At 38.1% G+C, this 27,374-nt stretch overlaps 1 protein-coding gene across 3 annotated transcripts in view; it reads right to left on the reverse strand.

Moving 5' to 3' along the window:
• The window catches only part of dock (SH2/SH3 adaptor protein dock), a 166,567-nt gene that overhangs the window by 33,558 nt on the left and 105,635 nt on the right, over positions 1 to 27,374 (reverse strand). For 2 of the 3 annotated variants that reach the window (XM_067766991.1, XM_067766990.1), the window contains 2 exons: positions 15,917 to 16,644; positions 10,312 to 10,516 (listed from right to left, as the gene is read on the reverse strand). In XM_067766991.1, coding sequence (XP_067623092.1) covers positions 10,312 to 10,516; positions 15,917 to 16,472 — 761 coding nt within the window. In that variant the 5' untranslated portion in view covers positions 16,473 to 16,644. The remainder of the gene's footprint in view (positions 1 to 10,311; positions 10,517 to 15,916; positions 16,645 to 27,374) is intronic. The other variant, XM_067766992.1, reaches the window with a different exon arrangement.

Raw genomic sequence — 27,374 nt, forward strand, 5'->3', positions numbered from 1 at the left:
ACCACCCGCTGAAGATAGCCGGCCATATGGCCCGCCATATTGAACATCATGTCAAAACGCTGCCAAAACGCTAAAAAGTAGCCATTTTGAACATCCTGTCAGGCAGTCGACGGATAAGATATCACACTTGTTTTGTCCACAATGTTTCGGTCATTAACTAAACAAATACTTATTTCAAAATCAGAATAGTCTTTCTCCTTCGATTTCAAGTAAATATGTTATGTTATTATTTAAAGTTAGCTAGAAAGTATAAATACTGATTGTAGATAGAGAGAAAGGGAGGGGGGATCGAAGGATAAGGATAGGCAAAGGTGAAAATCGACGCAATATTTTAAATAATGTTCATATTTAGTGGGAAGCTTTGTGCCCAGATGTTTTTGTCGGAATTTTTATTGGTCTGATTATTATGAATTTTGGGATTCTGATTTCGAGATTGTGTAAGTCGGGATTATGTTTCTCACTTAAAAAATATATAATACGATGAGCGCGAGGGGAAGATGAGGATAGAGGTGGTAGAGGGCCGTTGGCGCGTTCCGTCCCCTCACAAATCGTCATCAATATCCTTTAACAGAAGTCCGAGGAAACTTGCTTTTTCAACAGGGTTGGACCAGAGAGATAAGGGTGTTAGAGGCGTTGGTTCCACATTATAATTCAAAAGATGGTTGGTGTCATGTGGCGACACATTACAAACAGGCCATACATACATTACAGCATCCAGATAGACAAGTTGAGCTAGAGTGATTCGCGTCTCCCTGAGGAGGTAGCTTTCCTTAACTGCGAGTTCCGGGGTTTACCGTGCAATCTCTGGTATAGTAGTCCGATGCCTGTTTGTGGATGTTTCTGAGGGCTTTTTCATGCCCCTTTTCTTGATACGGCTGAGCTCGTAAGAGCTTGATCCCTACATAGTGCTTAATTGACTTCTAAAGTTCCTGGGAGGCGGGGACATACCGTGGCAGTGATGAGAGCGGTGTTTTGACGGGAATGCACTTTCCTCCGGCGTCTTTCTTTAAGGCTCAGCGATCACATCGTGGACGCGTAGCATACAAGTGCTGCTGGCAAGAGACTTGAGGACTTTGATGCGGCTCTGGACTGTAGGTAAAATTTCACTACATGCTCGCCAAAATGTAGAGGGTCGTCATATATATAGAGATGAGGGATAGGGAGAGAGGTTTAAAATAGAAATTGTTTTTTGCATAAACGTTTTTAATGAGACATAATTTTTTATTTATCATTTAGTAAGCATATCGTAGAACCCAGGTTCATATGCTGGTATAAGTAGTATCGAATAAAAAAGGGCTCCTGATAAATGTTTTCAAAACGGGATGGTCCCTAGCCAGTGAATTAACAAATCCCTCGTGTGGCCTAAACCTTCTATAATACGTTTGTTTTTTATTTATTAATACGGGACCTTCTTCCTCTCACTATCATTCTCAACCTCCCTTCCTTTTTATTTTCACTCTCCCATTTCCACTCCCTCTCATTGTCCTTCTGCTCTACTCATTCCCACCGCCCCTTCAATCTTACTCAAACTACCACTTCCATTCCATCCACTTCATACAGAGGATAATGAAAAACAAATATTGTATATTTTTATTAGGGATCTATATAACAAATATTGGCTATCGGCCTCTATCTTATTCAAAGATATAGCAAACATTGGATTTATTCACTCAACATGTTATACGTATTACCATATAGGATACATAGAATAGAGCCGATTGACCTGAGACCGCCGCCCGATAGCAGACGTACCTCATGGTAGTCAGACGATGTCAATAAAAAAGCGAAGCAAGTCCTCAAACCGATTAGGACTGAGGGGTCTTGAAAGGTTACCATCAGCAACATCTTTTGCGTTGGAAAGAACAATTGCAAAGCGAATTGTCATCTCTTTCCAATGACCGTCAGTTAATGCTGAGCAGTGATGGCAGGCGCGCTTCAGCATTCAAGGTGTTTTAGAGCGCAATTTATAGCTTTTGCAACCCAATTTTCAACCTCACCTACCCGTAGCGAGTCCTGTTTATTTAACAGACGACCCAAAGCTCCTCCCGGAAGGAGGGGTTTAGGTAATCAGAAGGTTCAACGTCGTCATATCAAATTGTTTCCGCGCTGGTCGGGTTAGTACCTTAGTGGTGCTATTTTCCGGAACTTACCGGATCAATATTCGGCGAAAGACCATCAAAATAAAAATAAAAACTCCCCAAAACCGAATAGCTACAAGAAGAAGAAGAATGGTTATTGGAGTACCTCGAGGCGCTTAATAACTCACATTTTCTATTGGAGAATGATGCGGAAGAGCCAGCAAACAGCATTTACACTCCGACCACTCGGAGCGGGCAGTACCAGGGTTGGTAACTGATACCAAGATGGAACGAGTGGTTTCCAAGTTTAAATCGCCAGGACCAGATAAGACATTCTCTGCCACGCGGCAAATATAAATTAGAAAGATATTGGAAACGGGGGCCGCACTATTGGAGAACTGCAGGTGTTTTGATACCAAGGCGGTAACGATGACGCATATGTACCACCTACAGACCCATTCGCTTTACAACATATATACTGAATATGCTGGTCATAAACCAATTGCTCTGACGGTTTGTTAAGGATCACGTAAAACCCACGGCGTTTGCAGATGGCGTTGCAGTAGGTGGTAAAAGCCTACCAACAATGGGCTCTGTGATGGATCGGGCGTTTCAAGAAATACCTGACTGAGCATCTGGCGCCGATGCTCCAAATATCAAGGATCATTATCAGACATCAAGTCGTAGTGCAAGCTCATTGAATACCTACATACCTACAGCGATGGTGAAGCCCATCCTTCTCTATTGAGCTCTAGTGGGTAGCACACAAAAAACAACCTACACTAAGAAGCCAGAGATTATTCATGATCGAAGTGCAGTGCTCTCGCTGCAAGCCACCCCACCCCGTAGACCAGACACCTGCTCTTAGATGGGTACCGCAGACGTCAAAATGTAATTAAGCGGAATGAAAAGGCAAAAGTTCCACATGATCATCCAAATAGGAACGAGCGTTGAACGAAGCGCGGTACAGTCTATAGTAGCTCTGTGAAGTAGGAACCTACTTGGACGAGTAATTAAAAAAACCCATATATCATTCGTTTGTCCACCGTTTGTCCATGTTTGTCCAGGAAAAATTTTCGTTTGTCCACCTTTTTTTAAAAAGTTATTTAAACAAAAAAATCGTGTGTGAAGTTGGCACCTACATTTGCGAGTACTTAAAAAAACCAAATGCAATTCGTTTGTCCATCGTTTGTCCAGGAGAAATTTTCGTTTGTCCACCTTTTGTTAAAAAGTTATAACAAAAATATTTTTTTTTTCGAAAAAACCCCAAACATTTTTTGTTTCGCTTTATTGTGCTAAATCGTATGTCCGTCGTTTGCCCATCGTTTGCCCACGTTTGTCCAGGAAAAATTTTCGTTTGTCCATCTTTTGTTAAAAAGTTATAACAAAAATATTTTTTTTTTTCGAAAAAACCCCAAATTTTTTTTTCGCTTTATTGTGCTAACCGACAACTGCTCCCTATACAACCTTCATCCCAGTTATTCCAGAGAGAGAGGATTGTGGAAGAGGAATTATCTGGGGCATGGGACCGGTTAACTTGTTCACGGATGCGTCAAAGCTGGATGGAAAGGTTGGTGGGGGGGTCTTTTGTCAAGAGCTAAATTTAAGCCGCAAGTTTAAGTTGGCTGATCACTGTAGTGTATTCCAAGCGGAAATTGCTGCGATTAAGGATGCGGTGGATGGAATGCTATCCAGTGCTACCACGGTTAGGGAATTTAACATCTACTCTGATAGCCAAGCGGCTATCAAGGCCTTGAGCTCAACTACAGTGCGATCGAGGGTGGTTTGGGAGTGCCTGACCTCGCTTGCGATTGCATCGAATTATTTTACAATTAAGATTATCTGGGTCCCGGGCCATAGTGATATCCCGGGTAACTGTCAAGCGGATCTCTTAGACCGCATCGGTACAACTGAACCGGATGGAGATGGCTGTAGGGATTTCGGGATCCCGCTGGCCACCTGTGGATTGCTCCTCCATAGCTGGGCCTCGAATCAGCTCAGCAAACGTTGGGCGGATACCACGTCTTGCAGGGTAGCAAGATCTTTCTGGCCAAAAGTGGATGGCAGGAGGTCTGCTGAAATAATTGGGTTCACTAAGGCTCACCTATCAATGGTCATTGGGGTTTTGACAGGGCACTGTCCCATGGGTATCCATGCGGTACGTCTCAATATACTGGAAACTCCATCCTGCTGCAGCTGTATGGAGGATGATGAGGTGGAATCACCAAATCACTTTATGCTTGATTGTCCAGCTTTTGCCAGAACTAGGCGAAAGTACTTCGGTCGCGACTCACTTGGATCTCCCGAGGATATATCCAAAGTTGAGATCGGTATCATTCGGAGCTTTATCGTTGCTACCCAACGATTCTCTAAGTAGCTAGATCTAAGTCACCGTTATTTTTGGCGTATTTTTGGTGTATGTGGTATCACAACGGACCTTCGTGTTGTCCAAGTGAGCTATCCTTATCAGGGCAGCTACCACCTAACCTATCCTATCCTGTGCTAAATCGTATGTCTGTCGTTTGCCCTTCGTTTGTCCACGTTTGTCGAGGAAACATTTTCGTTTGTCCACCTTTTTAGGGTTTTTTCGAAAAAAAATATTTTTGTTATAACTTTTTAACAAAAGGTGGACAAACGAAAATTTTTCCTGGACAAACGTGGACAAACGATGGACAAACGAATGGCATTTGGTTTTTTTAAATACTGGCAAATGGAGGTGCCAACTTCACGCACGATTTTTTTTTTTAAATAACTTTTTAACAAAAGGTGGACAAACGAAAATTACTCCTGGACAAACATGGACAAACGATGTGCAAACGACGGACATATGATTTAGCACAATAAAGCGAAAAAAAATTTGGGGTTTTTTCGAAAAAAAAAAATATTTTTGATATAACTTTTTAACAAAAGGTGGACAAACGAAAATGTTTCCTGGACAAACGTGGACAAACGATGGCCAAACGAATGGCATTTGGTTTTTTTAATTACTCGTAAATGGAGGTGCCAACTTCACACATGATTTTTTTGTTTAAATAACTTTTTAACAAAAGGTGGAACATCGAAAGTTTCTCCTGGACAAACATGGACAAACGATGGGCAAACGACGGATATACCATTTGGCACAATAAAGCGAAACAAAAAATTTTTGGGGTTTTTTCGAAAAAAAATATTTTTGTTATAACTTTTTAACAAGAGGTGGACAAACGAAAATATTTTCTGGACAAACGATGGACATACGATTTAGTACAATAAAGGGAAAAAAAATTTTTGGAGTTTTTTCGAAACAAAAAATCTTTTTGTTATAACTTTTTAACAAAAGGTGGACAAACGAAAATTTTTCCTGGACAAACGTGGACAAACGATGGACAAACGAATGGCATTTGGTTTTTTTAATTACTTGTAAATGGAGGTGCCAACTTCACACACGATTTTTGTTTTTTTGAAATAAGTTTTTTAAAAAAGGTGGAGAAACATGGACAAACGATGGGCAAACGACGGACATACGATTTAGCACAATAAAGAGAAAAAAAATTTGGAGTTTTTTCGAAACAAAAAATATTTTTATAATTTATTTAATAATTTGGGAAAAATTTAAACAACGTGACATCAGGACGGACAAGGCGACAGCTGTTTCGATTATACCTTGTAAATCTCTTCAAAGCCTTTTCTCCCGGGAGTGGGAGTCGAACTCGCACTCCTACGATAGTTGAAATGGTTATAAACGCATTCAGCTACGTCATGCATGTTGTAAAGTTTTTCCCAATTGCCTTCTTTTTGCATATTTTAATCTTTTTACACATTGCATACTTCGTATGCAATTATGTGTTAAAGCTATGCTTGGTACGGCGGTTTTCAAAGAAACTTTGGTTTTGTTGCTGTTTTCGTTCTATTTATAGAACTACAACGAATTAACCAATTTTGTCTGTTTGTGTGATTTTAATAATCGGGGATTGCCCATATTGCTTTTTTCAATGTATGAAAACATTTATATGAAGCAATTTTTTAATTTATAACTTTTTAACAAAAGGTGGACAAACGAAAATTTTTCCTGGACAAACGATGGACAAACGAATGGCATTTGGTTTTTTTAAATACTGGCAAATGGAGGTGACAACTTCACACACGATTTTTGTTTTTTGGAATTAATTTAAACAAAAAAGGTGGACAAACGAAAATTTTTCCTAAACAAACATTGACAAACGATGGGCAAACGACGGACATACGATTTGGCACAATAAAGGGGAACAAATTTTGGAGTTTTTTCGAAACGAAAAATGTTTTTTTATAACTTTTAAAAAAAAAGGTGGACAAACGAAAAATTCTCCTGGACAAACGTGGACAAACGATGGACAAACGAATGGCAAATGGTTTTTTTAATTACTCGGAAATGGAGGTGCTAACTTCACACACGATTTTTGTTTTTTTGAAATAACTTTTTAAAAAAAGGTGGACAAACGAAAATTTCTCCTGGACAAACATGGACAAACGATGGGCAAACGACGGACACACGATTTAGCACAATAAAGGGGAAACAAATTTTGGAGTTTTTTCGAAACGAAAAATGTTTTTGTTATAACTTTTTAACAAAAGGTGAACAAACGGAATTTTTTGCTGGACAAACGTGGACAAACGATGGACAAACGAATGGCAATTGGCTTTTTTAATTACTCGGAAATGGAGGTGCTAACTTCACACAAGATTTTTGTTTTTTTGAAATAACTTTTTAAAAAAAGATGGACAAACGAAAATTTTTCCTGGACAAACATGGACAAACGATGGGCAAACGACGGACATACGATTTAGCACTATAAAGCGAAACAAAAAATTTTTTGGGTTTTTTCGAAAAAAAAAATATTTTTGTTATAACTTTTTAACAAAAGGTGGACAAACGAAAATTTTTCCTTGACAAACGATGGACAAACGAATGGCATTTGGTTTTTTTAAATACTCGCAAATAGAGGTGCCAACTTCACACAAGATTTTTTTTTTTTTAAATAACTTTTTAACAAAAGGTGGACAAACGAAAATTTTTCCTGGACAAACGTGGACAAACGAATGGCATTTAGTTTTTTTAAATACTGGCAAATGGAGGTGCCAACTTCACACACGATTTTTTTTTTTTTTTAAATAACTTTTTAACAAAAGGTGGACAAACGAAAATTTCTCCTGGACAAACATGGACAAACGATGGGCAAACGACGGGCATACGATTTAGCACAATAAAGGGGAAACAAATTTTGGAGTTTTTTCGAAACGAAAAATGTTTTGGTTATAACTTTTTAACAAAAGGTGGACAAACGAAAATTTTTCCTGGACAAACGATGGACAAACGAATGGCATTTGGTTTTTTTAAATACTCGCAAATGGAGGTGCCAACTTCACACAAGATTTTTTTTTTTTTTAAATAACTTTTTAACAAAAGGTGGACAAACGAAAATTTTTCCTGGACAAACGAATGCCATTTAGTTTTTTTAAATACTGGCAAATGGAGGTGCCAACTGCACACACGATTTTTATTTTTTTTGAAACAACTTTTTAACAAAAGATGGACAAACGAAAATTTCTCCTGGACAAACATGGACAAACGATGGGCAAACGACGGACATACGATTTAGCACAATAAAAGGGAAACAAATTTTGGAGTTTTTTCGAAACGAAAAATGTTTTTGTTACAACTTTTTAACAAAAGGTGGACAAACGAAAATTTTTCCTGGACAAACGTGGACAAACGGTGGACAAGCGAATGAGATATGGTTTTTTTAATTATTCGCCCAAGTAGGTGCCAACTTCACAGAGCTCTGTACATTGACGAATATAATAAGAAAGTCATATGACATTACACTAACGCAGTTACTAATATCATTAAAAAACATATGCTTATGATGTGTCTGAACTCTTTTAGAAGAAGGTACCAATGTCCTGCTATTTTGGTTGGTTGGTATCCACGTCAAGGCAAAAGCCGTCATCAACGCCATTCAGGGCAAGGCGCGAGAACCATAGGCCCTTGCGACATCTGCCATAGATGTGCAATGCGGAGCCAAGATGTTGGTTTTGTAGCGGGAAAGGAATTTCGCCACCATGGCCGTGAACGAGCGTCTCGCCACGATCTGCATCAACACAAAGTTTTTAAATATATCGTTTATATGCGTTTACACACCAATAGACAATACGGATGACAAGGATAAGTATTCTTCTATGAAAAACTAGAAAATATATATGATGACTACCCTCTATGATATTAAAATAATGGTGGGCGCGTTAAACGTCAGGAAGGGTTGTTTTGTCTCACAGTCGGAAAATTAAGTCTCAGCTGAGGCTGATTGACTTCGCCGCAGATCGATATATGGTCATCTGCAGTACCAGTTTCCAGCATAAAAAGATACACCAAGCTGATGCGCGTATTGCCCGAACTCTTTCGAAATATTGTCATTTGCAGTACCAGTTTCCAGTATAAAAAGATACACCAAGGTACTTGCCAGTCTGCTGATCGAACAGCATGGAACCAAATTGATTACGTCGTGATCGAAAACAGGCATAGTTCCAGTGTCCGACGAAAGGAACGTTAGTCGTCGAAAAGCTGCTCATGAAACAGACATATGATGATTACTCCACTCGGCCCTCACGCCTGCTCACTGAGAGAAACCTTCGACCTGACGATTTTACAGAGCAGTGCGAGCATATTTCACTCTTGTTACGTACCACCGCTCGTGACACCATAGGTTTCCAGGTAGCCCGCAAAAATAGCGATAAGGAATGTTGGACTTCCTCGTAAAAATTTATGCTGTCTATAGCACCAACGCGAAGATGGATGAGAGACGGCTGAGTGCGAGAAGCTTTAGATGCTGGCTGATAGTAAAGATGCCCGATAGTTATACCAAAATGAATGACGGAAGGTTTTAAGATCAGGGCAGATTCCTACAGAAATGATAATGGCAACCTGGTAACTCACGTATAGAGAGTGCTTAAGATATGAAGGGAGGGCACCTCCTCATTGCTAGCTTGCGAGGGAGCAGACGATGTCAACACCCTTTCGCCGATGACGGCAACACGTTCCGGAAAAGTGAGAATGGCAATATCCCGACTAAATATAACAAGGTGACGGTTAACTTCAGACTACCCGCCGTGTTGTTCAAACACGGAGGTGACGAGTTGGTAAAGGACATGCATCAATTCCTATTCAAAATATAGTCGGACGAGACGAGTCTCTAATTGATGTCAGTTATGGCGAAACATTGCCGTTGATATTGTGGCGAATTTTAGCATCACTAAGCTGTTAGTAAATAAAAGCACGCAACAATAAAAACATGAAGCAGCCACTCGTATATACATGAACACATCAATCATCATTTACACACATATATAGAAGGTAACGAAGAGATATTTCACGCACACACTTGTGATCATCAGTCGGAGTAGTTGCTCATGCATACACACGCATATATGTAGCTCAATCTCCAAGCAGGAGATACAGCAGTTCTAGAAGGCGAAACGTCTAGACTTTAGTAGAAATATGCGAACGAAGAAACGGAGAGTATAAAAGCAGCGCAAGCTGAGTAATCAGTTTTGATTTAAATACGCTATTGGCTGTGAAGTATAACTGTTAAGTACTACTCCCAAAGTAATCTAAATAAAGACCATTTTACAATACAGAATTGGAGTGATTTATTCAACAGTTTCGCGATTCGAACGTTAGCGGAAGGTTTCAAATAAGCGGAATTTCCATAAATTCGTTACAATATCATATGTAGGAAAAGCGGGTTGTAGGAAGAAACGGTTGAGCACCTTCTGTGCTCGTGTTCTGCGCTCGCTAGCTTAGGATAGACATTTAATCAAATAAGTTGTAGTTCTTGACAAAATTTGGCAACACATTGAATACATGTGAGGTGCTTACGGAACAACCAGTTCAACCAATAATTGAGTAAAATTAACACATTTCTAAATATTTAATTTTGGTGTGCGTTTACGGATGTGTGCGTGTGTGGGGTTTTTTTTTGCAAGCGAACAACGAACTACGAATTTTAAAGTAAAAACTTTATATGTAGTACAAAAATAAAAGAAAATAAAAATTTAAAGTAAGGCTTAAAAAAAATACACAAGAAGTAATTTTAGCATTCATAAAAAGCAAGAAAGTAAGATAATCCACATAAGTATATATAGATGTAGTAGTGTCATTTCCGCTTAAATGCATTTCCTTATTTTGCTACTTAAGTCAGGTGACAGACAACACACTTACCTATCGAATAACGACGGTTTCTCCTTCTTCACATAATTACTAGGTACATAACCCGACTGGTTGCGATTATTTTGCACACGCCACCAATGCTTTGAGTCGTCTAAAAGTAGATAACGTTCATTTTTTCGCAAATCTAGCTCTTGAGCTCCTTGTGCCGCATAATCGTATTTAGCTACAACGTAGCAAACGTCTTCTTGTGATTTGCCTATAAAAAATTAATAAAAAACAAGTCAAAGCAAAATTAGAACCAACTCATTATTGCTTAAACAAATTTCTTAGTGAGCTAAAAAGAATAAAGTTGTATCTACACCTTTTCCAGTTTAAATTCAGAAATTTACAATTCAAGTTCAGAAAGTTACAATTCAAGTTCAGAAATTCCAATTTATTTTCAGAAAAATACAGATAAAGTTCAGAAAATTACAATTTATTTTCAGAAAAATACAGATAAAGTTCAGAAAATTACAATTCAAGTTCAGAATTTTCATTTCAAGTTCAGAAAATTTCAATTCAAGTTCAGAAAATTACAATTCAAGTTCAGAAAATTGCATTTCAAGTTCAGAAAATTACAATTCAAATTCAGAAAATAAGTAGGGTGTTATTTTTCAAAAGTTATTCCAATTCATACTACGTAATGCAATAATTATATGTTATTTGCGGAAGTGTTGATCCTTCGTTGACAATGGTGGCTTGGATATACTGTCCCCAAAGTTTTCTCAAAGGCGGGTACACCCTGAGCTAAGAAATCAAACGGAGGATAACTCTTTTCAGCAATGCAAGAGGACGCTCCGGCCATGAAAGTACTTCAGTCGACACCGCAATTTGGAAGCAGTGGAAGGGGGACCTCCACAGAGTTGCTACATAAAGGCAGGTGGAGGAAGATTTGATCTGTGCACACAGTACTTATAAATTACTTGCGGGATTGTGCACGCTTCGTTGATTTCGTCATCACTCAATGCAGATCAATTCTTGTGACCCTAAGAGTATAGCTGGATGTCCTTGTAACTCACATCTTATGAGAGAAGGAGAGAGAAGAGAGGAAACGGTTTTTTTCGCTAACTCCTTCATGTGAGCAAAATTGATTTAAGTGAGTTAAGAAGTCCAATCCTTCCTTGACAGATAGTAGGCCTTCATATCCTTGTATCAAATTATCAGCGCTAACATTTACCATCTACATTGCATGAAAAAAAAATTATTGACAAACTTGAACTTGAATTGCAATTTTCTGAACTTGAAATGAAAATTCTGAACTTGAATTGAAATTTTCTTAACTTGAATAGTCATTTTCTGAATTTAAATTGGAATTTCTGAAATTGAATTGTTATTTTCTGAACTTGAATTGGAAATTCTGATCTTTAATTGTAAATTTCTTAACTTGAATTGTAAATTTCTGAATTTAAATTGGAAATTCTGAACTTGAATTGTAATTTTCTAAACTTAAACTGAAAAAGGTGTAGAGTGTCTAGTGGCACGCGTACTTAGTGATACGAGATACTGAATACTTTAATGAAAACAAAATGCCTAGTTGTTTTACTGGACAGAAACCCTCACGTCTAGATCTAGATGCTACCTAAAACATCAGAAAAAGAGCTTTCTTCGCCTGCACTAGATTCTATAGCAAAACATGGGGGCTATCACTCAATATGGTATACTGGACATTTAATACTGTCAATAGTTACCTATACTTTCTAAGTTTATTTGCCAAAGACCACGAAAAGCAATAACAAAACTAAACAAACTGCATCGACTAGTTTGTATTGGCATAACAATTGCGATAGGAACATCCCCTCTGGATGCACTAAGTGCTTTGTGGGAATGCATTCCCTCCCTATTCTAATAGAGAAAAAGGCAACAAAAATATCCCTGAGCTAAAGAGCGGAAACAGGACAGGGCGTATGAAAAAACTTAGAAAACTTTAAGGAAATCCCGTATTGCAACTAAGTGATGCAATTGACCCCTAGCTCAGAATCTGTCGGATTGTGGACAGACATCTTAGGGAAACAGATAATCCATATACTGGTCCTGATTCAGAGGTATGGTTCACGGATGGATCAAAACTTGATGACGAAAAACAGCAGCTGGCATCTATGGGCCGAACTTCAAGAAACCGATACCAATGGGATGCTAACTCACTATTTTTTCAGGCAGAAATCCATGCAATAGATGCTTTCCGGGAGATAATGCCAACGAAGAGTAGTATCCTCATTATATCAGATAGTAAGGCAGACTTACATGCCTTGCGGTCGTACACAATTAGTTAAGCTAGTGAATGAATGCATTGGAGTTCTAAATGATTTGGGAGACAAAAATAAGGTTTTGTTAGGATGAATTCCCGGCCATCAGTGACATGATGTTACTGAACAGGCAGATTGCCTTGCCACATAGTGGTGCTATATTAGCATTCTATGGTCCAGAGCCCTTCTTCACAAAGGCACACACTAGTGAAACCATAAATTACTAGGAAACAAAGCAGTTCCGACAACACTAGATTGAATACCCAGGGCAAACAGGCCAAATTGTTTATACTCCCAGCAACGAGAGTATCAGTCAAACTCCTTAATCTAAGCAGCGAAAACCTACGAATTCTCTAAGGGACATTTTAGTGTACGTAATTAGTTAAACTATCCGATAAACAAATCTGTCGCTTTTGTTGGCTGAAGGAGGTTCACATTCTCTGAGAATGCGTCGCTCTGACAAAGGCAGGAACTCTCCGGTTTAGGTGGCGTGGTTCTTAATCATCTTAATGTCAGCTGCAGTAAAACACAAAGCTAGTCAGAAGACAAACTAATCTTCAATAAGAAATCTTTAGCTGAATTGAATTTGTTTAATGAAATAATTAATTTTCTCTTTTCACACAGAGCCACCTCCTTCATTAACAAACATGCATCAACAGCCCCACAAAAATGTTACGCTTTTTGCTCCGCCTGCTACGCCGAAGGTCCTGGGTTCACGCCACGGGCAAAGCAACATCAACATTTTGGAAACAAGTTTTTTCAATCGGAAGAAAGTTTTTTTAAGCGGTGTCGCCCATTGATTTGGCAAGCACTCCGAGTGTATTTTGGCCATGAAAAGCTTCTCAGTAAAAACTCATCTGCTCGGCGCTCCTAACTTCTATGCATGCCTACCTATAAGTAGGTTGTGCTTCAAAAGGGTGGAAACTGTATCCTTACTTAGGGTGTAAAAGTGAAGAAATATTTTAGGATCCCATTTTTGGCCAGGTTTCCTTCGATATCCTACACCACGGTGCTTGTAGCCATCTTTCGTTGACTTGACAGTGGATGTGCTCTCTTAACATTAACTTTCATGTTAATGTTCTTGGTCTGGAAGAATCTGCCTGGACATACCCTACCTAGCGAGTTCGTCTGGAATCGATCGATGCACCCGTGCCTCGGGACTCATGTGGTTCTGTTAGGCCAACTCTTGAAGAGATAGGCGAGAGTTTAATGTTAGTTCAGAACAAGAATGATCCTAAGAGCTTCGCTAGGCGTTGTTTTTAGAGAACCACTTATGCTGATCATACTTATTCTGTGGACTTTACCAAACAAATTAAGGTTTGACGGGTCGGATAATAGCGGTATAAATCCATCTGCATAGTGAGTGCCCATTTTTTGCCAAAGTTTCTTTTGGACGTATATAATGCAATGTGCGATTTCTTTTCGCGCTGAAATGCGCCTAGGAATTGGACCTTATCTGCCAGGTTTAGGCAAGTACCATTCAGTTCTGGTAAGTTTAAAGCTTGTATTTTGTACTTATATAAGACAAGCTCAACTTCATCGGCATTGACACTGAACCCGCATCGGAGAGCCTATGGCGAAACCTCTCTCAATGCTACCTGCATCAGGCGGTATAAAGTTTGAGAGAACTTGCCTCTGTGAGCAATAGCATCAATAGGTTATCAGTTTATAGCACGATCTTCCTGCCCCTTACCTTATATCTCTTAATAACGTGTTTACCGTTTGGTTCCACAGAAGTGGGGAGAAGAACACCTCCCTGAGGTGTGCCCCTGGCGACATAGCGTGCTATATCAACCTTCCCCAGTGAAGAAAGTACTTTCCTTCCCTTGAATAGTTGATCAATCAGTTCCACTGAGGGCCCATTTACATCCAGATTTGTTAGGGCGTTGAACTAGAAATAATAACTTAGCAGAGCAAATGGAGAGGCCCATAGGCAAAGCAGAGCCGCCTGGATTTCTTTGGACGTAAGTGAAGGATATTTTTCAACTCGCAAAAGCCTTAAAATGCGAAGCGTGCTGGGATGAATATTGGAATATGGTGAGGATCTGCAAATAATAGATTTGGTCAGAAAGAATCCCTCGAAGTTCTCATTGAGGCACATTTTCCATCAGTAAATAATTCGGCAGAGCCGATAGGCCCTACCTTTAATCCGATCTCGCAGCAAGTTGTGCCAAGGTTGGTGTCTTCATGTTTAAATTGCCGGGCACAGGTGGAATATTCCCTACCATGCTACAAATATGAGGTAAAACGATTGTGGAATAATTAAAGACGATCTTTGATGAGACTGGGTGGTTTGCGCGGGTCTAGGAAACGGCGTCGATAAGGTTAATGTATAGGGGGTAGAAGATGGCTCTGGTCTGATTCATTAGGCGGTCTAGGTCTCTAAGTGGACTAGGCACTAGTTGGAGGGGATAACCTTACAGGAGAAATAGTAAACAACTTCTAGGAATCCTTCTACACAGTAAGCTGCTGAGGTAGAAGCTTATTGTAGAGTTCATTTTAAGCATATCCTTTACTATGCAGTCCTAAATGGGGTATGCACACCCCAGCTGTAAACTCAATGACCAAGAACAAAGCGGTAACAAAGTAAACAAGGGTTAAAACCTCGTGATTGATTGAGTGTAGGCCATATGATCATAGTAGTATAGCATCAACTGTACTTTATAAAATTGGCAAAGGGAGAAACTATCCCCGATCACGTTGGCATAGATGGTAACGACAACGCGGATGAGATAGCAAATTCGCGAGCAACCCTTGAAACATATTTCGTAAATGCTGCAATCAAATGTGGTGAGATAAGAAGCATCCAAGAACTTAGAGTAACAAAGTCATTGAAGAGGAAGTGAAAGGCATTTGGTAACCGTTCTTACAGGGCACTGATGTTTGCTATCTCACGCACATATACTAGGGCGCGTGTCTGCTGTGAACATCTTAAGGTAGCGCTGCCAGTCCTACCAATTTTTCTAGGTTCTCCAAGCGGAAGTTCTGGATGTAGATCGAGCGCGAACGCTCCTATTGGCGGACTCTTTTGGGGAGCGCGAGGTATGCGCTTACTCCTATAGCCAAGCTGCGCTGATAGCGCTTAAAAATCATTCAATCAACATTACTTTTATGTGAGTACCTGACCACAGAAACATTGAGGGCAACGAAAAGGCAAACGAACTTGCAAGGCGCACTGCTGGAGACAACGGAAGTGATCGAGATGCATTATCCACTTACGTCCATCAAAAGAAATATACGTAGCAGATTCAAAGAGTTTATGTTTCATATAAAAAATATACAGAGGTTTTGGTTGTGCCATTTCGACACTGAGTAACTGAATATAGACTAACATTTTAATAGTTCTTATGTATTTAAATTTTTTGTATACCAACCGTGTTTCATGTTGCCCGCCATTGATTGTTGACCGCAACTAGAGTTACCACTACTACTACCGCCGCTATAATCGCCTGTGTAACCACCGGCGATATTGGACGTGGTTGCTGCCGCCGTCACTTGACCAAAGGTCACACTCTTGTGCTGTGCACTACAACTGGATGCGGTCGACAGGGTGCGTTGATGTTGTTGCTGTTGTTTAGAAGATTGCGAACGCTGTTGCTGTTGTTGTTGATATATTACTGCAGACGTGGCAATTGTTGATGCGTGTGGTGGTATTGGTATATGACAATGCTGATGTGCTGGCGACGCCGGTGTTACTGGATATGGTTGAGTGTGGTGATATTGTTGTTGATGTTGATGAAAATGGGCACCAACTAAGCCACCACCACCACTATTGCTACCGATCAATAGATGTGGCAGTTGTTGTTGTTGATTATAATTATGATGTAGTAATTGATGCTGCTGTTGTTGTTGATGTTGTGTTATCGGAACGTTGCTCACCGTTGAGGAATCGGGGATATTGCGTGCAAATCGTTGGGGATATTCCAACATTCCAGTGCTCCTCACATGCGCGGAGGAGGCAACGGCGTTGTCTTTCAATTGCTATTTATTAATATTAATATTCACGATGTTTGGCAATTTAGCACGTCCTGAGAGTAAGTGAAAACAATTTCAATGTTGCCACCGGTTAGTTTAATTTGCTGCCAATTGAATTCATTCATTTCTACGTAATGTACATACATACATATGTATATAGAGCAACGATATCAACCATAAACAACACATTGTGCATTTTACGATTTACGATGTGTATGTTGATGTATGAACGAAAATTGATGTGATCGATCAAGAAAATGCGTAAAATATATAAAAAGAGAGAAGGAAAGAAAGAGAAAAGAAGCCAAAAAATTAAAATTAAGCAAGTAACAAGCACAACTTAATATTTACTTAATAAATCTAAAATCTAAGCGAGATATTGTAAAAAAAAATGTTGCGAGAAAATTCTTTGTACGTGTTCATATGTATGTGTATAAATAAGTATGTAAATGATTCTTATAATAAATTGGAACTAGCCGGACCCGTGCGCACCTTGCGCAACCAATGTAAAAATCTCTTATGAAATATCAACAGAAATCAGCTGTTCTATTAACTTACAGCTCGCGCTGCCATCTAGCGTACAATAGCAAATGCCGGTAATGCAGTGCAAATATTCACAATAGTCCCATAGTACAAATAGATTTCTTTGTGTGTTCACAATCGTTTATTTTTCACAAATCATTTTAATAAAATATAGCTAAACAAAAGCACTACGAACAAAATCCCTAAAGCTCGCTTATAGCCCGAATCTCCATTTTTACAACCAAAACTTTATTTATAGATTTGGATTACAAATAAGAGCCAAAAAGGGACCCGTACATAATTAGAAATTAGAAATAATATATACGAGCCTGACCCGTGCGCATCTTGGCCAACCAATATAAAAGTCTCTTATCAAATATCAACAGAAATCAGCTGTTCTATTAACTTACAGCTTGCGCTGCCTCTAGCGTATAATAGCAACTGCCGTCAATCAATTGAAACTTACAGCTTACAGCTTGCGCTTCCATCTAGCGTACAATAGCAAATGCCGGTAATGCAGTGCAAATATTCACAATAGTCCCATAGTACAAATAGATTTCTTTGTGTGCTCACAATCGTTTATTTTTAACAAATTATTTTAATAAAATATAACTAAACAAAAGCACTACGACCAATAATGCTCAAAGCTCGCTAATAGCCCGAATCTTCATCTTTACAACCAAAACTATATTTATAGATTTGGATTCCAAATAAGAGCGAAAAAGGGACCCGTACATAAAAACAATTAGAAATATTATTATATTATCTGTATTTAATGTATTTTATAAACTTTGCAATTTTTCTCTAATGTCAATAACAACAAAAATTGTATCAATTGAGCATGTCTCGCAAATTAAATACGAAAAACATACCCTAAAAAAATTTCCTTCAAATTGAGGAAAATTTCAATTAAATGAAATACAACTTTTCATTAATTTGAATATTTCTCATAATATTTACATGTACGAGTTCGCTCAGTGAATAAGAGCATTCGACTGTAAAGGTGAGCACCTCGACCATGACGCAATAAAATCAGACAGGTGAAGTCATTATTACAAAATTGAGTCGCATTTGACAATACTCGCCCTCATAATTTTAAGTATTGCTTCTTGACTTATCCGCCGCATTGATTTTTTCAGTGTCATAAAAAAATACTACATGAATGGCTCTCTAAAATATGAATAGCGTGCAGGAAAACAACGGCTATGGTCTGTATTTCCTTTTGTGGGAGGGTTTATTTCCTTTCCTGAGTGGAAATGGAAAAGTTTTAGTCAAAACAATAATAGCTGGATCTTTAGAGTATCCCATTGTCCACAACTAAGGATTATGGAAACATACTTTTCATGAAATGATTGACGACCTGGAACAAATTTCATGAAATTGTGGAAGAGTATCTGGGAGGCTTGTAATACGAATGCTAGGGTTCGGTGGTACACGGATATATATCTATGTTAAAGAAGCGTTAAGAGGTAGGTTCATTGACCAGAAAATGGTGGCTGGCGTAAAAATATAGAGTGGCAGAGGTTTTGCAGCAACGTTGCTTCAAAAAATCAGAGTTTTAAGAAATTAATTGATGGCAAGAGAGAAATATGTGGCCTATTTTAAACAGCTCCGGGTGACCTTCGAAACGTTTAGACAATGATATGAAAAAGCGTATGATTAAACCCGACAGACATGGTGCCGACTTTCTCTATCTATCCACCTGCCTCTCATATGGCGAACCCTTTTCATCCTCTCTTATTTCCTCACAACTCTGCATTTTTTTGGTTAGCATAATCGGCCCATTCAACTTCCCTATCCCTTTCATTCTTCCCTAAATCTTCCGGTTTCTCCTCTTACTCTTCCTGCTGTTTCTCTTATCCAAGTCTAACTATCACTATTACTCCTAATCTCATCCCTATATTATTCGAACTCTTCCTGTAAACCTATTTTTACTAATTTCTTTCAAACTATTAACCTAATTCTTAGTTTTACTTTCACCACACCCGGAGTTTAACTCTTTTCGCACCCCGAGTTTGACTCTTTTCGCACATTACATTGCTAAAGTACTAAAAAAGTAGCAAAATATCACCAAACATTTTCCCTTTCTACTGCTTTAAAATTCATGACCGGATTATAAAGACCGTAAAATTTGTGTTGTTGTACTACTGAGACCTGGTTGTATTGTGGCATGACCTCGACTAGAAATCTACTGCCGTGCGAGTTACACAATTAAATTTTTATACCCAGCTGTATGCAGAATAGATTGGTATTGAAAATGAGCGAAATCGGATCATAACCACGCCCACTTTTTATATATATAACATTTTGGAAAACACAAAAAACCTGATTATTTAGTAAATAATACACCTAGAATGTTGAAATTTGACGTGTGGATTGATTTTTTAAAATGGGGGTAGCACCGCCCACTTGTGATAAAATCAATTTTACAAATATTATTAATTATAAATCAAAAATCGTTAAACCTATCATAACAAAATTCGGCAGAGAGGTTGCCTTTACTATAAGGAATGCTTTGAAGAAAATTTAACGAAATCGGTTAAGGACCACGCCCACTTTTATATAAAAGATTTTTAAAAGGGTCGTGGACGAATAAAATAAGCTATATCTTTGCAAAAAAGAGCTTTGTATCAATAGAATTTACTTTCTAAATTGAATTATATATAATTGGAAAACACCAAAATTTTTGAAAATGGGAGTGGCACCGCCCCTTTTTTGTTTAAGCAATTTTCAATGTTTCGGGACCAAAACTCGAAGAAAAATTTACATATCGTAACAAAATTGGGTACACATATTTTCCTTATAGCAGGAAATATCATATATATTATTTCTAATTGCTGAGCTTAACGTTCAGCGCGTATACTTTGATTTCGTATTGAAAAATTTATTTTTCCGAACCTTACTAAATGTTTCCAAAAGAGTAGTGCCAAAACAATTCCTAAATCGTCGCGTAATTCTTCAAAATTGCTCCGGAATAATCCCAATATGATTTTATAACAAACTCTAAAGAGTCCCAAAATAATGTCGAAAATAATCGTGCAAATAATCCCGATATGTACCCTAACACATTTCTCGAAATAATACCTAAAACAATCCCAAAGAGATCTCTAAATAGTTCCGGATGGATACCAACATTACTATAAACAAATATCTAAATGATCCTAAAAATATCCCCGAACAGTCCAGAAATTATCTAAAATCGGTCTTGGAAAAAGTGCTGCATGGCTTTTCTGGTTTAAATTTTGAGGACTTACAATTATTTGCAGACCCTTGTATTAACCTTATGTTAAGTTTACATCATGTTAATTCTAACGAGCAGACGAGAAATATACCATTCCCGACACCTATAAATCTTTTTTTGCTCTCCCTCCACTACAAATAGCATTTCTTTTGGGGATATTATTCTGCAATTTGCTCCGCTCTAAAACACGATAAAGGTCGTAACAGAGCTTAAGAAATATGTACTATCACTTTATTATGCCATGGCTCTTATCTCTGCTCTGTTCCTGTTCAGATCCGGAACAATAGCAGAGCATCGCTGCTACTGCTACTCTGGAGTAGTAAATGCAACACTGGAAATAATCATATATATTATTTCTAATTGTTGTTTTTATGTACGGGTCCCTTTTTCGCTCTTATTTGGAATCCAAATCTATAAATAAAGTTTTGGTTGTAAAGATGGAGATTCGGGCTATTAGCGAGCTTTGGGCATTATTGGTCCTAGTGCTTTTGTTTAGCTATATTTTATTAAAATAATTTGTCAAAAATAAACGCTTGTGAGCACACAAATACATCTATTTTTACTATGGCACTATTGTGAATATTTGCACTGCATATATTTTATTAAAATAATTTGTTAAAAATAAACGCTTGTGAGCACACAAATACATCTATTTTTACTGTGGGACTATTGTGAATATTTGCACTGCATTACCGGCAGTTGCTACCATACGCCAAAAAGCAGCGCAAGCTGTAAGTTTTAATTGATTGATAGAACAGTTGATTTCTGTTAATATTTGATAAGACTTTTAGATTGGTTGCGCAAGATGCGCACGGGTACGGCTCGTATTGGTATAATAGTGAACAGCGGAAGTACTACTAATAAAAGCAATACTATGAAAATCCAATGTTTCTAAGCTCTTAAGCGCGCCTATAATTATTCCACACAAATAAGAACCATACAAAATTAGTATGTACCTAAATGGTGAATAAAGAATAACAACAAAAAGGAATACTTAGAGACAAATTGCAAAGCGAGCAGTGGGGCATTCATATGGCTGAGTGGTTAAAGGCATCTGCCTTTACACTAGTATAAAGTATGAATGTTGGAGATTTCGAGTTCAATGCCCAGCTCTCGAGAAGCTAGCTCATGAAGAAGTGAAATTCTGAAACATGTTCTAGTAACCAGTTTGTAAGCTTTGCAGTTTTTCTCTAATATCTATAGGAAATGTTTTTCTCAACTTAGGTAAGTGCTTTTTTCTGAGTGTGTGATTGAAAAAAATTTTAAAACATTTTTCATTCAAATCAATGGAAAAGTTTATTAAAAAACTAAAAATAAAACATTTTTTGGTGATGTATTCCTCGTTTAAGATTCGTATGTTCATTGGGTGCTATGAGATGCCACCAAAAACGGCAATATATTATGTAACATACGACTTTTTGCCATTCAAGGCTCGATATAATAATTGTTGATAGAGCACAGTTAATTGCATATAGGTTTTTCATGTTATGCCTCAACTGTAAGAGGCATGACAAGATTAAAAATTCAAACAAACGAAAAAAAGTGAAAGTTTCAGAAAGTGTCTTGGATTAACAACTAAAACTAAAAATGATGATGACAGTAGCAAGTAGTAGTAAAAGTACTACAACAATTATATATTATGTATAAGTGATTGAAAATGAAAACATTTTTCTTGCCAATGGAGTATATCATAAATAACAAGTAAGGAAGGCTAAGTTCGGGTGTAACCGAACATTACATACTCAGTTGAGAGCTATGGATACAAAATAAGGAAAATCACCATGTAGGAAAATGAACCTAGGGTAACCCTGGAATGTGGTTGTATGACATGTGTATCAAATGGAAGGTATTAAAGAGTATTTTAAGAGAGAGTAGGCCATAGTTCTATGGATGGACGCCATTTAGGGATATCGCCATAAAGGTGGACCAGGGCTGACTCTAGAATGTGTTTGTACGATATGGGTATCAAATGAAAGGTGATAATGAGTATTTTAAAAGGGAATGGGCTTTAGTTCTATAGGTGAACGCCTTTTCGAGAAATCCCCATAAAGGTGGACCAGGGGTGACTCTAGAATATGTTTGTACGATATGGGTATCAAATGAAAGCTGTTAATGAGTATTTTGAAAAGGAGTGATCCTTAGTTCCCTAGGTGGACGCCGTTTCGTGATATCGCCATAAAGGTGGACCAGGGGTGTCTCTAGTTGTACGATATGGGAATCAAATGAAAGGTGTTACTGAGCATTTTAGGAGGGAGTGGGCATTAGGTCTATAGGTGGACGCCTTTTCGAAATTTCGCCATTAGGGTGGGCCAGGGGTGACTCTAGAATGTGTTTGTATGATATGGGTATCAAATGAAAGATGGTAATGAGTATTTTAAAAGGGAGTAATCCTTAGTTCTATAGGTGGACGCCTTTTCGAGATATCGCCATAAAGGTGGACCAAGGGGGACTCTAGAATGGTTGTACGATATGGGTATCAAACGAAAGGTGTTACTGAGCATTTTAAGAGGGAGTGGGCATTAGGTCTATAGGTGGACGCCTTTTCGAGATATCGTCATTAGGGTGGGCCAGGGGTGACTCTAGAATGTGTTTGTACGATATGGGTATCAAACGAAAGGCGTTACTGAGCATTTTAAGAGGGAGTGGGCATTAGGTCTATAGGTGGACGCCTTTTCGAGATATCGCCATTAGGGTGGGCCAGGGGTGACTCTAGAATGTTTGTACGATATGGGTAGCAAACGAAAGGTGTTACTGAGCATTTTAAGAGGGAGTGGGCATTAGGTCTATAGGTGGACGCCTTTTCGAGATATCGCCATTAGGGTGGGCCAGGGGTGACTCTAGAATGTTTGTACGATATGGGTATCAAACGAAAGGTGTTACTGAGCATTTTAAGAGGGAGTGGACATTAGGTCTATAGGTGGACGCCTTTTCGAGATATCGCCATTAGGGTGAGCCAGGGGTGACTCTAGAATGTTTTTACGATATGGGTATCAAACGAAAGGTGTTACTGAGCATTTTAAGAGGGAGTGGGCATTAGGTCTATAGGTGGACGCCTTTTCGAGATAACACCATTAGGGTGGGCCAGGGGTTACTCTAGAATGTTTGTACGATATGGGTATCAAACGAAAGGTGTTACTGAGCATTTTAAGATGGAGTGGGCATTAGGTCTATAGGTGGACGCCTTTTCGAGATATCGCCATTAGGGTGGGCCAGGGGTGACTTTAGAATGTTTGTACGATATGGGTAGCAAACGAAAGGTGTTACTAAGCATTTTAAGAGGGAGTGGGCATTAGGTTTATAGGTAGACGCCTTTTCGAGATATCGCCATTAGGGTGGGCCAGGGGTGACTCTAGAATGTTTGTACGATATGGGTATAAAAACGAAAGGTGTTACTGAGCATTTTAAGAGGGAGTGGACATTAGGGCTATAGGTGGACGCCTTTTCGAGATATCGCCATTAGGGTGAGCCAGGGGTGACTCTAGAATGTTTTTACGATATGGGTATCAAACGAAAGGTGTTACTGAGCATTTTAAGAGGGAGTAGGCATTATGTCTATAGGTGCACGCCTTTTCGAGATATCGCCATTAGGGTGGGCCGGGGGTGACTCTAGAATGTGTTTGTACGATATGGATATCAAATTAAAGGCATTAATGAGGGTTTTAAAAGCGAGTGGCCCTTAGATGTATATGTGAAGGCGTTCTCGCGATATCGACCAAATGTGGACCAGGTGATCCAGAAAATCATCTGTCGGGTTCTGCTAATTTATTTATATATTCAATACCACTAACAGTATTCCTGCCAAGATTCCAAGGGCTGTTGATTACGCCTTGTAGAACTTTTTCATTTTCTTCTACTTAATATGGTAGGTGTCACACCCATTTTACAAAGTTTTTTCCAAAGTTATATTTTGCGTCAATAAACCAATCCAGTTACCATGTTTCATCCCTTTTTTCGTATTTGGTATAGAATTATGGCTTTTTTTTCATTTTGCGTAATTTTCGATATCGATAAAGTGGGCGTGGTTATGGTCGGATTTCGGCCATTTTTTATACCAAGATAAAGTGAGTTCAGATAAGTACGTGGGCTAAGTTTAGTAAAGATATATCGGTTTTTGCTCAAGTTATTGTGTTAACGGCCGAGCGGAAGGACAGACGGTGGACTGTGTATAAAAACTGGGCGTGGCTTCCACCGATTTTGCCCATTTTCACAAAGAACAGTTACCGTCATAGAGTCTATGCTCCTACCAAATTTCAAAAGGATTGGTAAATTTTTGTTCGACTTATGGCATTAAAAGTATTTTAGACAAACTAAATGAAAATGGGCGGACCACGCCCATTTTGAAATTTTCTTTTATTTTTGTATTTTGTTGCATCATATCATTACTGGAGTTGAATTTTGACTTAATTTACTTATATACAGTAAAGATATTAAATTTTTTGTTAAAATTTGAATTTAAAAAAAAATTTTTTTTAAAAAGTGGGCGTGTTCTTCATCCAATTTTGCTAATTTTTATTTAGCACATATATAGTAATAGTAGTAACGTTCCTGCCAAATTTCATCATGATATCTTCAACGACTGCCAAATTACAGCTTGCAAAACTTTTAAATTACCTTCTTGTAAAAGTGGGCGGTGCCACGCCCATTGTCCAAAATCTTACTAATTTTCTATTCTGCGTCATAACGTCAACCCATCTACCAAGTTTCATCGCTTTAACCGCCTTTGGCAATGAATTATCGCATTTTTTCGGTTTTTCGAAATTTTCGATATCGAAAAAGTGGGCGTGGTTATAGTCCGATATCGTTCATTTTAAATAGCGATCTGAGATGAGTGCTCAGGAACCTACATACCAATTTTCATCAAGATACCTCAAAAATTTACTCAAGTTATCGTGTTAACGGACGGACGGACATGGCTCAATCAAATTTTTTTTGGATCCTGATTATTTTGATATATGGAAGTCTATATCTATCTCGATTCCTTTATATATGTACAACCAACCGTTATCCAATCAAACTTAATATACTCTGTGAGCTCTGCTCAACTGAGTATAAAAATATATGTATGTAGTATTCATATAAGGGTAAGGCTTTTTCAGCTGAGCCCCGTTTTCACCAAAGTCAATATTTTGCGATGATATTTGGTCAGAGCCGAGTTTTATGGTCGAGAAGACACTGTGTGAATTTTGTTGCAAAATTCTGCATACTTTTTTTTATTTGCAATTAAACATTTTTGGATTGTTGTGCGAAATTAATTGTTTATCCGAAAGTAAGCGTTCGAGCGGGAAAATTTTTTAGATATCGATTCAAAAGACGTTCAAGTACAGAGTAAAATTATTTTTTTTTGTTTGGAAAAATTGTTTTTGTTGTTGGCTTTCAATAAATTTTCTATAAACAATTGTATATTTAAACAATTTCTGCATCTGGCAGACGGAAATTTTAAAGAACAGCTTATGTAAAAATCATTTCTGGTATAATCTACGAAAAAAATGCTTGACATCCGACACAGTTTGAAAGCATTGCTTTGCGAAACCTTTGGTAATAAAAATTGTGTTGTCAATAAGGAAAAAAATAAAAATAGAGTTATTAATAATTATTTTTTTTGCATTGATATTGTGCCGAATTTAGAGAAATTCCGCAAACGTTGAAACCTTCTGCTAACGTTGGAATCGCTAAACTGTTGAATAATACACTCCAATATTATGTATTGCAAAGTGGTCTTTATTAGACTACTTTGGGAGTGGTAGACTTATACTTCACAATTATACTTCACTTCGCAACCGATAGCGTGTTTAAAACGACCTTAAACTGATTACTCATCTTGCGCTGCTTTTATACTCTCCGTTGCTTCGTTCGCATATTTCTACTAAAGTCTAGACGTTTCGCCTTCTAGAACTGCTGTATCTCCTGCTTGGTAATTGAGCTACCTATATGCTTATGTATGTGTGAGGAACTACTCCGACTGATGACACAAGTGTGTGCGTGAAATATCTCTTCGTTGCCTTCTATACATGTGTGTAAATGATGATTGATGTGTTCATGTAGCTTGCTTTACTGTTTTTATTGTTGCGTGCCTTTATTTACTAACCGCTTAATGATGCCAAAATTCGCCACAATATTAAATACGAGCATATAGGTGAACAAAATGCCGAATCCAAATCACTGATGTAACCCTTTTCAAGAACCCTAATAGAGTGTACACAAATTTAGTTCCAATAAGTGATGAAAATGTTATATTTAGTGAACTAGCCGGACAATACGTGGGTAGAACGTGTAGAAAATATTTATACAACGGAAAATTACATTCGTCTCTAAATGAAAGTACTGCTCATACCCTGTGCAAAGGTTATAATTATTTTCTATGCCACGTAGATAAATTCCACTGTTGAAGACGGTTCTCAAAATATTGTGGAAAATCCTACGGACGACAGTGAAAAAAAGTCTGAAGAATAAGCCGAACTACTGATGGCAGTATTGTTAAAGTAATTGGCACTTCATGCAATTTTTTCTCTATCTGCTCTCTATGGTTTAGAGATCCGCCGAATTTTCAACGGGCTTACGTCGCATTTTCGAAGAAAATTACTAACGTTTCCAATTTTAATGGCACTATCAGCTGCGCTGCATATAAAATGAGGATCGCTTATTTCATTCAATCTTAAACTCAAACTTCTGCTAATTAGTGCTGAAGTTTGCGAAGCATCCAAAACAAAAATCACTTAAAAAAAAACAGTGACAACATTTTTCTTTTGGCAACTAAGTAGCGCCTAATACGCTTCACAATTTGAGCAGTGTAGTATAAGCCAATTTTCACGAGAGTGCTTCGCTAACATCACGTGAACTTGGCGAAGTATCCTAAAGAAAAACACATAGAAAAGCACGACAAATTTTTTCTCGTCGCACCTAATTAGCGACAAAATACCGACCTATTCCTTTATTTCTCGGCCGTTGGCACTTCACTAACTTCACGTTCATAAAATTATGCTGCGAGTGTAGTGATATTTGTTGCCATATATTTTTTAAGGCGTTAAACAATTCTGGCAATCTGATATCTTTTACGATTTTCTATAAAAAATAATTTTCATAGCTTTCTATCCTCA

The sequence above is a fragment of the Eurosta solidaginis genome, chromosome 2, assembly GCF_040869045.1.
Source record: "Eurosta solidaginis isolate ZX-2024a chromosome 2, ASM4086904v1, whole genome shotgun sequence".
Taxonomy (NCBI): Eukaryota; Metazoa; Arthropoda; class Insecta; order Diptera; family Tephritidae; genus Eurosta; species Eurosta solidaginis.